Genomic DNA, 14,488 nt, shown 5'->3' with positions numbered 1-14,488 from the left:
ATAACTTGCATTGTGTTAAATGCCTTAAAAGAAAACATGCCAGGAGGAGCCTAATTTAGACAAGGGCAGGGTGTCAGGGAAAACCTCTGTGAGGAAGGGAGAACAGGCTGAGAATGAGGGGTGAGAGAGGTTAGTGAACTAGGTATTGGAGGACTGGCTGGCCAGCCTGGTTGGGCCTGGACCTGAGGCTTGATTGAGCATAATGCATCAAAGGGGTTGGAGTTAGCCCAGAACTTGGCAAGCTGGAGGGAAGGGGCAGGAGGTTGGAAGGTGGTGTGCTATCATATCCTGTCACAGGTTTCTTCTAAGTGCAGTGGGGGAGCCATTCAAAGATCTGTGACTGTGAAGTGACACAGTCCCATGGACACTTGGAAGGATCTGTTGGAGGAGTCAGAGTGGAAGTTGTGAGACCATTTGGGAGGCTATTGCAGGATCCAGTAGAGAAATGAAAGTTACTTGGATAAGGCCAGTGGCAATGAGGAGGGAGAGACTCAGTTAGGCTTGAGGGGTAGATTCTTGTCCACAGCATCATCAAAGCAAGTTAGAATAGTCCCTGCTGGGTACTTCATCCAGGCAGTACTGTGGTGAGGGTGCAGCATCCAGGAGCTTGTGTTGTTCCTTTGCTGTTTTTGTGAATGAAAAGAAAGGAGAAATAGGTCCTCCTATTCACCAGTTTTCCTCCCTGGATAATGGAGACTTGGGATCTATTGATGGGTTGCTTTTGGAGACCTGCTTCATCTGCAGAACTCAGATTAGAGAAGGAGGTGGTTGCAGGAGATAAACACAGGGGGCAGTAGTGATGCTGCTTTTCATTGAACTCTCAGTAGGCCTTGCCATAGAGCCCAGGCTTGGTGCCCTTACTGTATGGAATCTGAGCCCTTAGATGTGGGTTTTATAATTACCCCAATTTACAAATAAGAAAGCAAAGATTATGAGGTGAAGTACATTGCTCAAGGTGGTACTGGTAGCTCTGTCTGGTCCCAGAGCCAATGTTCTTAACCACTCCACTATTCAGGCAAGCCTGAAATACAGGTGTTGGGGATTATGTTTACTTTTTAACTATATTTTACATGCATTCCAACAACTTATACTCCCCTTCTCCCTTATTTATTTATTTGTTTCTTAGAGATTTAGGTACTTTGGGCTTTCCAAAAAGTTCTGGTATAGCAGACCCGGGGCCTGGAGGCAATAGATTCTTGTGAATTAGGAAGGGCTATCAGGTAGATGGGGTGATTTTCTAGCCGGGGTGCTGACAATGGAAATACACTTTTTAACATTACTTTTTGAAGAATTAACATCAAGTCTGGAAGCTGATTCTCCTCACAGAGATATAATTATGGCGAGAGAGAAGACTTTCCAGTTTTGGTGAAAGACTCCCTATGCAGGAATATATTTCTGGGTCCTGAAAATGCAACTCGATATTTGGTTCTCTCGAGCAGCTCTCTAAATTTAGGCTGTGTGATTCACCAAGTTGTAAGCATGTGTGTGTGTGTGCACATCTGTGTGTAAGAGGTTGGAGAAAGGTGCCCTTTTCGCTGGTGTTCATGGTGAAGTCTAACCCTTGGATAACCTCCTCACCTTCTTGACTGATTAAATATATGCTTTCCTAGTGTATCCCTGGGTGTAGACCAGCCAAGGGACACATTTATTATTTACAAACAACTCTCAGATGGATATTTTTCTGTTTATTGTGGGTACTTTTCAAAAGCATAAATTTTTCACCCTTTAAAAGCACCTCAGCTAAAAAAAAAAAAAAAGAATGGGCAACCCTAAGGTCCCACCTGGGTGGGATTTTGGTAGCAGGTGCTTACTTTGCTTGTAGCTGTTCTTTCTGTGACTTAATAAACAAGATCATGGCTGTACTAATAACCACTGGAGCCTTTGTCCATAATGCACTCAGAAAACTTGAGTAGCTCCAAATGGTGATCTAAAAAGCCAGAGGACTGTGAATGTCAACCTCCACTTTTTTGGTTATCTCTTCCTTGTCTTAATTATTGTGAAATCTTTATTCACATGAAGACAGTGCAAAAGCAAACATTTACCACTGTAGGATTTTGGAGAGGTTTGTGGTTGAAGGCAATGCCACCCATAAAAGAGAAAGGAAAAGCAAAAGGAATCCATTTAATACAAAATAACTAGAGGGGAGAAATCAGTCAAACCCCCTTGTTGATGTGTTCCACAAAATTAGCGTGATCGTGTGGGAAGAAAGTTTGAGCCACCCACAAACCTGAATGTTCTTATTGGGTACACGTAATAATAATGCACTTCACATTGAACTCTGCCAACTCTGCAGGCAGTGATGGAGAGACCCCATCGTAGGGCTATCATTCCTGGCCCTGGGAGAACCCTTCTCTTTGCCTCCCATTCTGAGCAGGGAGAGGTTAAGCCTGGCCATTAACCCGTAGGTGACCCAAATAGAATGTTCTGTTCCAGGGATCCATTGATTGCCAGGTATGGCTTTGTGGTAATTCTAGCATTTGCAACCCAGCAATTTGAACCTTCTGTCTACTTAAATGATGATTTTACATTGTAATGGTTGTACTAAATCCTTTCGCTTTTGCTCCATAGCCGCTGTTGTGACAAGAAAAGCTGTGGCAACCGAAATGAGACTCCTTCAGATCCAGTGATAATTGACAGGTAGGGACCACTCTTCTTTTACTGGATTCTTATTCTTCCTTATAATGAAACACCTGCCTTGTGGCCAAAATTTGCCTGTTGGTCATGATTTATGCTGTGCCAACGGATTGTGATTCCTTGGCAAAGCCATATGGAATGTTCTTTGGAAGCCTTTTTCTTGGATTACTCCGGTTTTGTATCTGATTCATGCTCCTAAAGGAATATTTTTTTCACTTCTGACTTTCTGTGGCTCAATCCTCACGCTGTGCCAGGAAGCTTCAGAAATAAAATAATAATAGTTTGTGATTTATGAAATGTGGTTGGGTGCTTATAAATATTTAACTTTTATTTGAAAAATGTTTGAATCATTATCACTTTTAGCTACAGTAGTTCTGTTGGATGTAATCCATCTACATTTTAAGGTTTTATTTATGCATAAAAGCAGTTTAAAGAGATCTGTGAACCAAGATTTTCTGCTGTTATTTCCTGGGTTTGATTGCAGCTCAGACTGTATTGTAACTTGATTAATTTATCCTGCTTGTCTTAATTATTGTGTCTTTAAACAGATCCATATTACTAATCTGACATGACCAAGTAAATCACTACAAAACAATAAATCTGTTTTAGTTGTTCAGAGCAATTTTGAGTCAGTGTGTGCACACATTATGCAAAGTTGTATTCCAAATATTCACTTTATATTTTAATTATTGAAATTCATTGTATAGAAACATGTATGATAAACCATTTGTTCCATGGCATTACTCATTGAGACTTAAATGGCCTGGAAGCTTTATAGATATTGTCAGTCATCAGAGAAAAAAAAAGAGCTAGCATGCTCTACTAGCTGGAGAAAGAGTCTTGCAAATAAGACTGACTGATCTCCTCACTGAGGACATCAACCAAAACAAAAATCTCTTTTGGGGTTTTGGCAATATTGATTCTTGATAGAAACACCCAAGGGGGAAAAAGAAAACCCCATCTTTCAAATTCTTCAACTGTTTTGGTCTTGGTTTATCATTTTTTTTTTAGGTAAAGTCACAAGCTGGTTACTTTGCTTCATCATATTCAATATCAAAGATGATTGATTTTTGACCTATGTTCTTCTTTATGCTTTTACTTAATATTGATTGCCAAGTAGTTCTGCAAAAGTTGTGTTTCATTTGGATATTTTAATTAAATATCTCTCACCAATATTCACTAAAATGTACTTTTGCTTGATATGAGTAAAAATAAATTGATTCAAAGTTAGAAGGTGGGAAAGTTTAATGCACAGTGACATTGTATAATGCCTATAGAATTAGGATAGCATGTTTATCTGTGAGAGCAGATATGACATTCATGTAATTGCTTTTTCTGCCACGGAAGATAAGTCTTCAAATGAATAAGGTCAAAAATAGATATAACCTTTACGCTATTTGTTTCATTTAGATATACCTCTTCAAAATACCATTTCTTATTTTAAGCTAGTTTTTCTTACCCTTTTATTGAAAAGAGCATATTCTGTTCAAAGGATCAGCTCAAATAGTCCCCAGAACTTTAAAACTATAAATATTTTGCTCAGCCACACAGTTCCTTTCGGTTTAAATGATGACAAGAACCTTACCTTGCCACCTGCAATGAAAACACTTTTTTGCTTGTGAATGGGTTAAGCTTTTAAGTTCTTCGTTTGGTTTTAAGCCGTGACTCTGATATAGAAGGTTGATATGACTGTGGTTTGAATAACATTTGATTTTGACCTGTTCCTGTGGGTTGCAGTGGCATAAGGAACTTGACTCAGCAGCGCTGTAATTAGCCCAGTCCGTGTTTTTGAAATAGGATTGTGTTACCTGGATTGCATTAGTGTGGCTTCTAGTGTTGCCGCCTTGCATCTGTCCCCGTAGGGTACTTAAAACCTTTTCTTGGCTATGGTAGTTCAAACAATTTAGGCAAAATAAGTATGCACTTTATGCTGTTGGTGGCTTTTGAGATATTACTCATGACATTTATCCTTTTCATCCCCCCTTTTGGTGCACAAGTAGAAAACAGTGTGTAGCTAATTGTGGTCTCTTTAGAGAGGAGTGCTTTAGAAATGGCTGAAACGTGGTGCGCGTTTGCAAGTCCCAGCATATGTTTACCTGCTGGTTGCTGCCACTGTCTCACATGAGCTCTCTTTTCATGCAGTGGTGCCAGTTCATATGCAAAACCCTATTTAGATTTTTATTTGCATCTGAGTGTTCAGAATTGATTTGTCCTTCAGTCTGCTGAAAGTTTTTAAAACTCTAGTTCTGTCCATGCTGATATGTGAAACTTCTGTTTTTAATCAAGAAAAGAAAATAACAAGAAAAGAACTTACACAAGGAAGGGCAAAATAGGAAAGATTTGTCAATTTCATGAAATTGCTGTAAAGGAAAAAATAAAGTTGTCACCCAAGTTTGAATTTCATACTTTCTGATTTCTGATTGCATAATACCTGTTGTGTGCTTAGGGTTTGATTTGCTTTCAGATTTATGAATGCAAATCCCTGAATATTTAATAAAAGTAGGCTATAGGGCCTACATTCAGTAGTAATAGTGGTTATTTTTACTACACTTGATCTTAGCCAAAAGGCCGAGAAGCGATGATAGTGGTTATTTTTAAAAGATGTGTACAAAGAGTAAAGGCTGTCTTCACCTTAGGGTTCAGCATAGTGTTAACAGCCAGTCACCTGGACCTGAAGACAAGATGTCTTAGCTCCTGTTGCACATCCTTTGGAATCTGGAAGACCACTGCTATGTTATCAGTTAAAAGATTTTCCATAGTGGTTATTTAGGAAAACTTGATATAGGATAGATAGAAAAGGATTTCTGGTGATATGACAGTGGTCGTATTAACAAGCTATTTCTGTATCAAATTTTAGCTATTATTTGATTCCAGTGATTGGGGGACATCGTCTTGACATGCTCTATGAAAAAGTGGAATTCACAAATCAACAGATGCATGCCGTAACTTAGAAAACAAATTTCTACTTCCTTCTAGTGACATGCAACAGATTAAGAAATCTTGACCCAAATTCTTTTTATACAATTATAACAATTTGTTGTGTCACTACAAAAATATTCACAGGAAAACTGCTGTAAAATGTAGAAAGTTTATGTTTGGAGTTTTCTGCTAGGTTACATTTCTGCTTGATGCCAATAAGCTTGATTAGGAATTATAAAACACAGGCTGGACCCAGTGATCCAGATATTTGGGCTGTGCAGACTTCGAGAAAAGTCACATGTGTTATGTTTAATGGCTGATGACCAGGAACTAATAACAGCAAATTCCATTATCACTGAAGTAGAGGGCTGTGTGTGGTAATTATTGTTAAAGTAAAATGCAAAAAAATGACTTCCAGTTATTGAGTTAAGGTGGAGATTGATTTAACATAGTCATACACTAACTCCTATTTGAATTTAAAAGGTTTGCAATAAAATTCATGTTTAGAAATTGAATAAATTGTAGTTTGATTACTACATTGGATATCCTTGTGTCCTAACCTTTTTCTTTGGAGTTATCTTAGTTCAATAAATAAAACCTCATTAGACAATTCCCATTTCAACGAGTTTATTAAATTTTGCAGGAGTAATTAGCATAAGCTGTGCTAATTTTTCTGGAAGACTAATGAGGGAGGTTCTTAATTAGGTTTAGTTTGTAAGAGTCAGAAAAGATGATAAGGACAAAAACCACATAGGGTAGTCTGGATTGGGAACCTAGTTTTTCTGAGTTCATAAAAAAATCATGTTCTAAATGGAAACTTCTTTATAAATTCTTGAACTATATATATATTGAGTGAGAACATTAATCTCTGTCTAGTTAGTTAGGGTTACCATTCTTACGTGATTTGCTTCCCAAAACTTTATTTTTCTAAGCTATCTTTGATGACATTGATGAAAATAAGGTCTTTTAAAAACATTTCTTTCTCCAAATTGTGTTATCATTTTCCTTTCGCATAAAGTCCTGATGTTTTTGGCTACGGTATGTGGAATAGGGAGCAGCTCAATATTTGTTTGTTTCTTCAGTTTGGCCTCGGTGTGATTGATGAAATAGATTACTAAGTAAGGGGAAACAAGAAGGGCCCAATTCTTCAGGTCTGTGTACTGTGGATCTTTAGATGTTAACAAGTGAATTTTTCTCTTCATGGATAGAACTAATAAAGGATGAAATTCCTTCCCAAAGTTTCTACTCCTAGCTCATGTGGATTTAGACTTAATTATTTTAGGATACACTGTGGCTCAAGCAACCTGCAAGTTTTGGGTTTCTCAAAGCAAATGTTTAAAGCATGTATTTTAAGGCCCATTATTAATATACCTTTGCTTCCTATTTTCACAGATTTGCCATTTCTTTCTTTCCCACTTATAAGAATCCCTGTATCTCTTTAGAGCTATGGGATGTAGGTCTTGACATGTGACATTAAAAGAAATACATGAAATTTATAATATGAATATCCTAGTCTGCTTGGAATTACTTTAGGCCACATTTAGCCAAGGTGTTTTTAAAAAGAAAAAATAAGACAATGACAAAAGAGGAACCTATATTTGTATTTTTCAGAACTGTTCAAAAATTACTCAAATCTAAACCACTTTCATTTAGCAAATATGAATTAGATTTGTGTTATGATTATTATCTGAAATAGAATGTTCCATAAGGAAAATATTAGAATGTTCATTTTACCTGATGACTTTACATGATGTAATCATTCCAGCAGAAAACTTGAACCATTCTAGGATTGTTTAGGGAAAAATATTTATTAAAGTCTCAGTGTAAGAGGTAAAACTGCAGTGCTAAGATGTTTCAGAGAAGTGTCACATTGTTTTATCACCAAGCTAATTTTCTTGACTAAAGTGACCTCAATGTGTTTATATAATATATATATACCTATCTGTACAACAGGAAAATGATAATAGTAAAACGTTGGACTTAGGATATGTATGTGTATTTTTTTTTTTATCATTGCAAGGAGGTAGCATGGGATATAAATTTCCCTAAATGCATGAAGGCATTTTTTTCTCTTTTTTATCATCAGTGGTAAATCCCAAAATTCATTACATTCTTTTTTGTTTTCCATAAAAATAAAGTTCAACTAATATGAGCATAAAGATGTACTTTTATTAATGTTGCAAATAAGGCTTTTAGTCAGAGTGTCATGACTTCATTTCATTAGCCTTTCAACTCTTATTATTTTGGTCTTGCTCCAATTTTTAGAAGGCCCAGTGACCAAACATAATCATTCTGCACAATACAGAAGCAACGTCTGGGTCATGAAGAACCAGAGGTGTAAATGCATTTTTCAGAGCTCTGACAAACCTTTCTAAACTACCTGATTTGTTAACCTTGACTGCCTAGTTAAAATAAAGGAAAGAGGAATGTACTTCTAAAAATTGCCCCAGGCAGCATAATTGCTGTCCTTTTGGTTGCTTTGAGAGGTTTGCATTTTTTAACAAGTGGAAAGCCAGCATCAACACAGGGCATGAATTTATGGTTGTATATTAACCCTAGTGTGCTTAAACATTTGTTTTCTCAGTGGGAATTCTTATGTGATTATTAGCAATGAAACTTATCTGAGCAAGTATCACTCTAAATTTTATCACATATCAGATAACACCATTCTAAATATGAGATGAGCCTTGTACATTTGTGTGCAGTATGCTATTGTGATAATAAAATAACTAATACAATAAGCTAACAGCAGTCTATATTCCATTTGCTATCAGCTATTCTCAAATACGTAGTCGGGATACATTAAGATGCATTTCAAATATGATGACAATATATCATAATGCAAAGTACTGTTACACGGTATAATACTACTGCAGACACTGTATAATGAGTAACAGTGGTTTTCCTGTAATGGAAGTAATGGCAGTGACTTCCAAGAAATGTTATTTAACGGAGCTTCAGAGAATCAGCAATGTGTGTGTGTAACATGGCTTGAGTGTCCGCTCATGGTGTGGGTTTATATCTTGTGTCATCATAACTTTGCCTTTGTAATAGTTCTGGAAAAATGCACATAGAAAAGCTGGACAAAGTCCCCTGTGTGTCATAGTAACAGCATTGCACAGTGTGATGCTAATGTAGCAGTGTATTAAGCATGCTTTTACTTTTCTAAAAGAAGTTGATAATAAAAATTCTCCTCATTTTCCTGTACGGTGAGTTCCCAGCCAAGGATTCTAGTAAAAAAAAGATTATAAAAACTCCATTCAGAGGTTCTGGCCTAAAGAGATGGTATTTGGTTATTTTAATGTGCAGAGATGTTATCTAAAATAGTCTACCAATTCTTCCTTCTCATGCCTGCCCTGCCCTGTCCCTATCCTGTTCCTCTCTTTACAAGTTTTGTAACTGTACACTGTCCAGGACAATATAAAAGTGACCCAATACTCCTACTGCAGTCAGTGAAATATGGTGAACAGTACAGGTTTGTCTTTAGTTGCTTACTGCCTTTAAAGGTGTGGGTAGATGACGATAAATCTCCATTGCAAGCCATTTCTCCTGTTTCAAGCCTTTGTCCGAAGCAAATGGTTTTAACATTACAGTACTTCATATAATAGAATTTTAATTGCCTTCATCCTGCTAAAGTGTGAAGCTAAGTGTGTGTGTGTGTGTGTGTGTGTGTGTGTGTGTGTGTGTGTCTGCGTGCGTGCATATATTCTGCATGGGGAAAGGAGTGAAGTTAAAAAATATGTCATATTTTCTTTGAGGGGGGCACCCATGGTAAATGATGAAAACTTCAAGTGATTCTTGGGAAACATGAGCCATTGACGTTTCATCTTTACACATGTATTCCACTTTTGCTGGGAAGAGAGTGGTCTTCAGTATGCTTTGGGAATTTTTATTGTTGAAGGTGAAGTGCTTTCCTCTAGTTCCAAACATGCCCTAAAAGCCCTACTTATAATGACTTAACTAGACAAGCTGGCAAATTATATAGCTCAGTCCCACACAATAACCTCCAAAATGGCACATGGTAACTATACCGTCCTGCTAACTGTTTGAGGCACAATAGTGTTGTAATATAATATAAAGCAATAGTGTTAGCCAACACATCTTTAATAAGATATTGTTCGTGCCTTTGCCATATGCTACAGAGCTGCCTCTCACTCGGTGGGCCTTTTGATTCCTCTCAATAAGATTATTTCAAATACTCTAATCCTGAATCATTGACATGAATACAAAAGCCTAGTGACATCTAATAGATGCCTCTTAGCTTTGCTTTTCCTCTTGTTCCTTTCCTTTTTCTTCTCTTTTTACCTGACAAAAAGCTTATGGACACTTGGGCTCTGTCTCTCAGTAGCAGCATGGGGGGCTCCTCATGAAATATAAAGGAGGAAAAAGGACTGACAGAGACCCGATAAGCTACAGAGTGAAGGGCCATAGATTAAAAGTAAATGCCAGTAAATCCTACTCTGTACACTCACTTGTTCTTTTATTGTTTTCTTTAACACTTTCAGTGCCAAGATAGGGGAAAGTGAAAATAGTAATCAAAGTGCACATGGGCATTTTTAATCTGGATGTGGTCACTGTACATATTTTTATAGGACTTTGGCAAGATTCTCGATTTTTGGTTCATTTAAATGGTGCATTGGTCGTGATTTTTTTTAAAAAAATTGCGCTTTTCATCAGTAGCAAGGACCCCTTAAGAACAGAGCTTCTTTTTTGCTCATTTGCTATTCAAGTGACCAAATATCGATACTGTGCAGGGTGCAGGGTGAGCGGGTGAGTAGAAAGAGGTTCTCTGACGGGTGTGAGCACTGGTGGCTCAGAATAATGGCATTTTTAAGGTTAAAATAACTTTTTCTTTCTTTTTCAATCAATAATTGAAAATGATCAAAGCAAAGTTTTAGGATATCTTGTTTCATGGTATCAGCTGCTTCTGTTTCATGCGGTTTCCTCTTTTAGGACAATGAATGTTCCCCTGGGGCTGGACGGTGCGCACTGATGTAGACCCTGAGCTTCTCTGAGGTTGTTCTCTGCCCCACTTTTCTAAAGCAACCATGGTTGCTTAAAGCCCTGCTTCCCTCTCTCTCCCTCTCTGTCAACTCTGTTTACAGACCAGATAACCACACTTCTTCTAATTTACTTATTATTGTTCAATGGGTAAACTACTGAGACTTAGCCCTTTAAAATATGCTTCCTATTCATTAGTATTCTGATCTTCTAGCAGTATCTTAACATCTTATTGTTAATTCTTTGGATGCACTGTTGGCCGAAGTTCCCTCACAACATGGAAAGTTAATTTGAAGATCTCGGGACCTGTCTCAGGTTTGGTTACATGCACACACACATATATAACACATTCTCATTACAAAGACAAAAAGGAAGAGAAAAAGTGAGCAGCATCTTTTATTTACCAGAAAACTCTCCAGAAAAATGTTGGTTAAACATTCACATGGCTATCTTTGAAGCTATTACCTACAATAGCAAAACCCCACATTTTGCACCCTAATCTTGGCGTTTCTTAAAGCCAGATTCTAATCTTGATGTGTGACATACATCTGAGAATAGCTTCAGGAATATTAAGTCCATCTTTCTGTGGCTGTCGGACTGTGAGCACCCTATTCTTTTTTTTTTTTTGGTACCGGGAATTGAACGCGGGTCCTTGTGCTTACAAGGCAGGAGGCAGAGCTGCTGAGCGAAATCCCTGGCTACCCTATTCTGATTGTCTACATACTGTCATAAAAGCTAGCACCCAGATCCTGACTTATGAACACGTTAAAATGAAATGAGCAGAATTCCTGACCACTGGGAATTTAATAGTGACTTACATCTCCATGGCTTTTGCAAAGTTTTAGAGCACTTTAGCATATACTATTTCAGAGAATCCTACAGATTCTGTTTGACAGATATGCAAATTAAGGCATCGGCTATGTGTCTTTTAGCCTAACCTCCCCACACACTGCCCAGAAAAAAGACTGGTTTTAGTATTTCACGTCTCATTTATTTTAGTTTTCTTGGTCTCTACAATTAAATTTTTATGTCTTACTCTAAACTCATTTACCCATCGAGTTCTTTTAGTTGCTTCCACAGTTAACTTTCAGGATTAAAAAATGACAATAATTTGACATATCAATTGTTTTGCCTATTGTTGCATTCAAGTATCCGCACTTATTTTTGATAAGTGAACCACTAATGTATTCATTTTATTGTAAAAAACAGGTACTAATTCACAGAGAAATCTGGAGAAAGGATAGTATGATAGAAAAGGCATCACCTTGAATTCTGCTGTCTGAAGGATCAGATCCCTCCACTGCTACTTAGGATTAGGGGGCTCAGTTTCCCCATCTTCAAAATGGAAAGGACAATGTCTCGTCTTCAAATTGGGAAAAGTCATTTCTTTCTTTTTCTTTTTCTTTTTGGTATCAGGGATCGAACCCAGGATCTTGAGCTTGCCAGGCAGGCATAGTGCCACCGAGCTACATCCGCAGCCCAGAAAAGTCATTTCTATTTTGAAGGATATTGAGGATCAAAATAACTAGTGCTGAACTTGGCATATATCAAGTGCTTAAAATCAGGTCACTCTTGCAGTTTGAACATGATGTGTATACAGTGTAGATTGCTATTCTTAATGTGATCATTGCCATGGAACTTTCTTATAAGCACACTTACCTCACTGAAGTTAATCATGGTAGTAGCTAATTGCGCTTCGATGAGGAGTCACTCATTTTGTTTTTCTTTCCACAAGTACTTATTGAGCTTTTGTTATATGCTATGCACTGTTTTCAGGATTGGCTCGATAGGCTGCAGAATAAAGGGTCATAAATTAAAAATAAATGCTAGTAAATTCAGACATATCTCCAGATCCAGAGATATGTTTCCTGGCCTCATAATACTTCTTCAGTGTCTCAGAGTTGGAAAAAAAAAAAGAAATAATAATAGCAAGCATAAAGAAAGAATATATTGCTTTTAAAAAAATACAACATGATTTCAGTTTGGGATCATAGTGCACAGAAAAGGTATCCTACAGTTGAAGTGGAATTGAACTTAGGCAAACTCCCTGAGCTCACTGCACTCCTCTGAGGCAGTCATGTTGGGGAAGACTACAGGTTACGGAGTCAGATTACCTCTGATCAAACCCTAGCTCTGCCAGTGTAACTGCCCTAAGTCCCAGTTTTATCATCTGTAAGATGGGGATAAGAGTAGTAGTTCCTCCTTTAGAGGGTTGTGGTGAAGACCAAGTGGATAACATGTGGAGAGCTCTTAGCACACTCCTGGCACATCATATAGATTCAGTATGCTGTGGTGGTTACTTTTTAAATAAAGGCTGGAGTGAAGAGATCGGTAAGATCCTTTCCAGCTCTAGCATCCGAATTTATGTTCCTTACAGTATTGCTGTACCCAGTGAGGCAGATGAACTCTTTAGAAGGTAGACTGTGTGCCTAAGAAGGCAGTGACGGCCGGCGATGGTTGGTACATATCCCCAGCACTCAGCGCAACCCCTCACTTGTGTGTAGTAGCTGCTTAGAGTATGTTTTTGTGAAATGAAAGTATGAATTAAAGGAGCTAGAAATGCAGTTGTTGAATCTAGTTTTTTCATCTCTTTGCTCAGAGACAGTCTTGTTATAGCTACATAATAAAGTGCAATGACATTGCCATTAAAGAATGATGAGAAACAGAAAATGTAAGATAAAATATTAAATTTGTTACACTTAAAAATGTTAATCTTCACACGATTACCATGCAAATCTCCTCATAGCCTAACGTTTAATTGATCGAGTAAATCATGGAGCGAACAAGTGAAAAACCCTGATGTTGACATTCTCACAAGCACATTTTCTTTTCTTTTCTTTTTCTTTCTTTCTTTTTTATTTTTTTGTACCAAGGATCAGACTCAGGCTCTTGCACTTGTGAGGTAGGCAGCAGAACCACTGAGCCAAATCCCCAGGTGACAAGCACATTTTCAAGAATATGCTCTGTTACCTAGTGTGTCTTTTACACATGACAACAGACATTAAAAAAACATGTATGTAGCATATTTAGTAAGTCAGCATATTTCAGAGTGTTTGGGGGGAAATTAGATTTTTTTTGGTAGGGGCAATGCAGTGATCTCCCATTGTTATATCAAGCATGACATCACTGTTGAGAGAACCTATGTTTAAGCAGAGTCTTTGTTTTAGGTAATGTTAGAAAACTTTAGTCACCATTTTTTTTCTTTCAGACAAGTATAGTTTTGACAAGCTGCTCTGGTGGCTGAAGAGTTAATAAATTCTCCCCCTACCCAACTCCAAATCCTCCCATCCCCACCCCCAATCCCATCATGTGCCTGGTTGATTCTGAAAGACGGGCTTGAAGTTGCCCACAGGGCATCCCTCTTCCCAGCCTTCTCCAAGGCCACCTGGGCAGACAGGAGCTTGCCTTCTGTCCTTAGGACACAAAATCCAATCAGGCACCTGGTCTGCCAGTCTCTCTGACCTGTGAGCTAGGGAGAGGAGGAAAGCGAAGGTACTCACATTGGATAGGATGCATCTCTGTGGCTTTAGGGGGCTCCTGTGACTACTGGAGGAAGGAAGTTCTCCCTTATTTTCCAGATAAGGTGTCATTCATGAGAGCACTGTGCTGAACTAATCAGGTTAATTGAGAGGCCCTGAATGTCCACAATGAGCCCATCTCTTCTTGCTGTTAAAGGCAGATAGTGCAGACAGACAGCTTACGTGTACTTTTGTTTCTCCCCAAAGCTCATGAAATCTGTAGGCGGGCGGAGAACGTAGGCTCAGCCGAAAGTCATTCAGGCTGTCTGAGCACGGATTTTTTATCGTAGAACATTAAAAAATAAACGAAATAAGGAGCTCTCCTGGAGGTGGAAAGATGGAGTGGCTGTGCGTATCTGATACTGTCTTTGTTTTTTAATAGGTGAAAGACAAAAAAAAAAAAAAAAAAAAAAACC

General features: G+C 38.0%; 1 protein-coding gene and 1 pseudogene across 4 annotated transcripts in view; one reads left to right on the top strand and one right to left on the bottom strand.

Annotated features, from left to right (window-relative positions):
• Ebf1 (EBF transcription factor 1) overlaps positions 1–14,488 on the top strand; it is a 387,150-nt gene that overhangs the window by 19,195 nt on the left and 353,467 nt on the right. For all 4 annotated transcript variants that reach the window (XM_033761605.1, XM_010622272.2, XM_010622271.2 and 1 more), the window contains exon 6: positions 2,569–2,637. In XM_033761605.1, the coding sequence (XP_033617496.1) occupies positions 2,569–2,637 (69 nt within the window). The remainder of the gene's footprint in view (positions 1–2,568; positions 2,638–14,488) is intronic.
• On the bottom strand, positions 5,078–5,214 carry LOC117285407 (annotated as a pseudogene).

This window comes from Fukomys damarensis, unplaced genomic scaffold (genome assembly GCF_012274545.1).
Source record: "Fukomys damarensis isolate Sample0158 unplaced genomic scaffold, DMR_v1.0_HiC HiC_scaffold_9, whole genome shotgun sequence".
In the NCBI taxonomy this organism is placed as follows: domain Eukaryota; kingdom Metazoa; phylum Chordata; class Mammalia; order Rodentia; family Bathyergidae; genus Fukomys; species Fukomys damarensis.
Note: the sequence above shows the minus strand (reverse complement) of the source record. Positions and strands in the feature narration are given on the sequence as shown.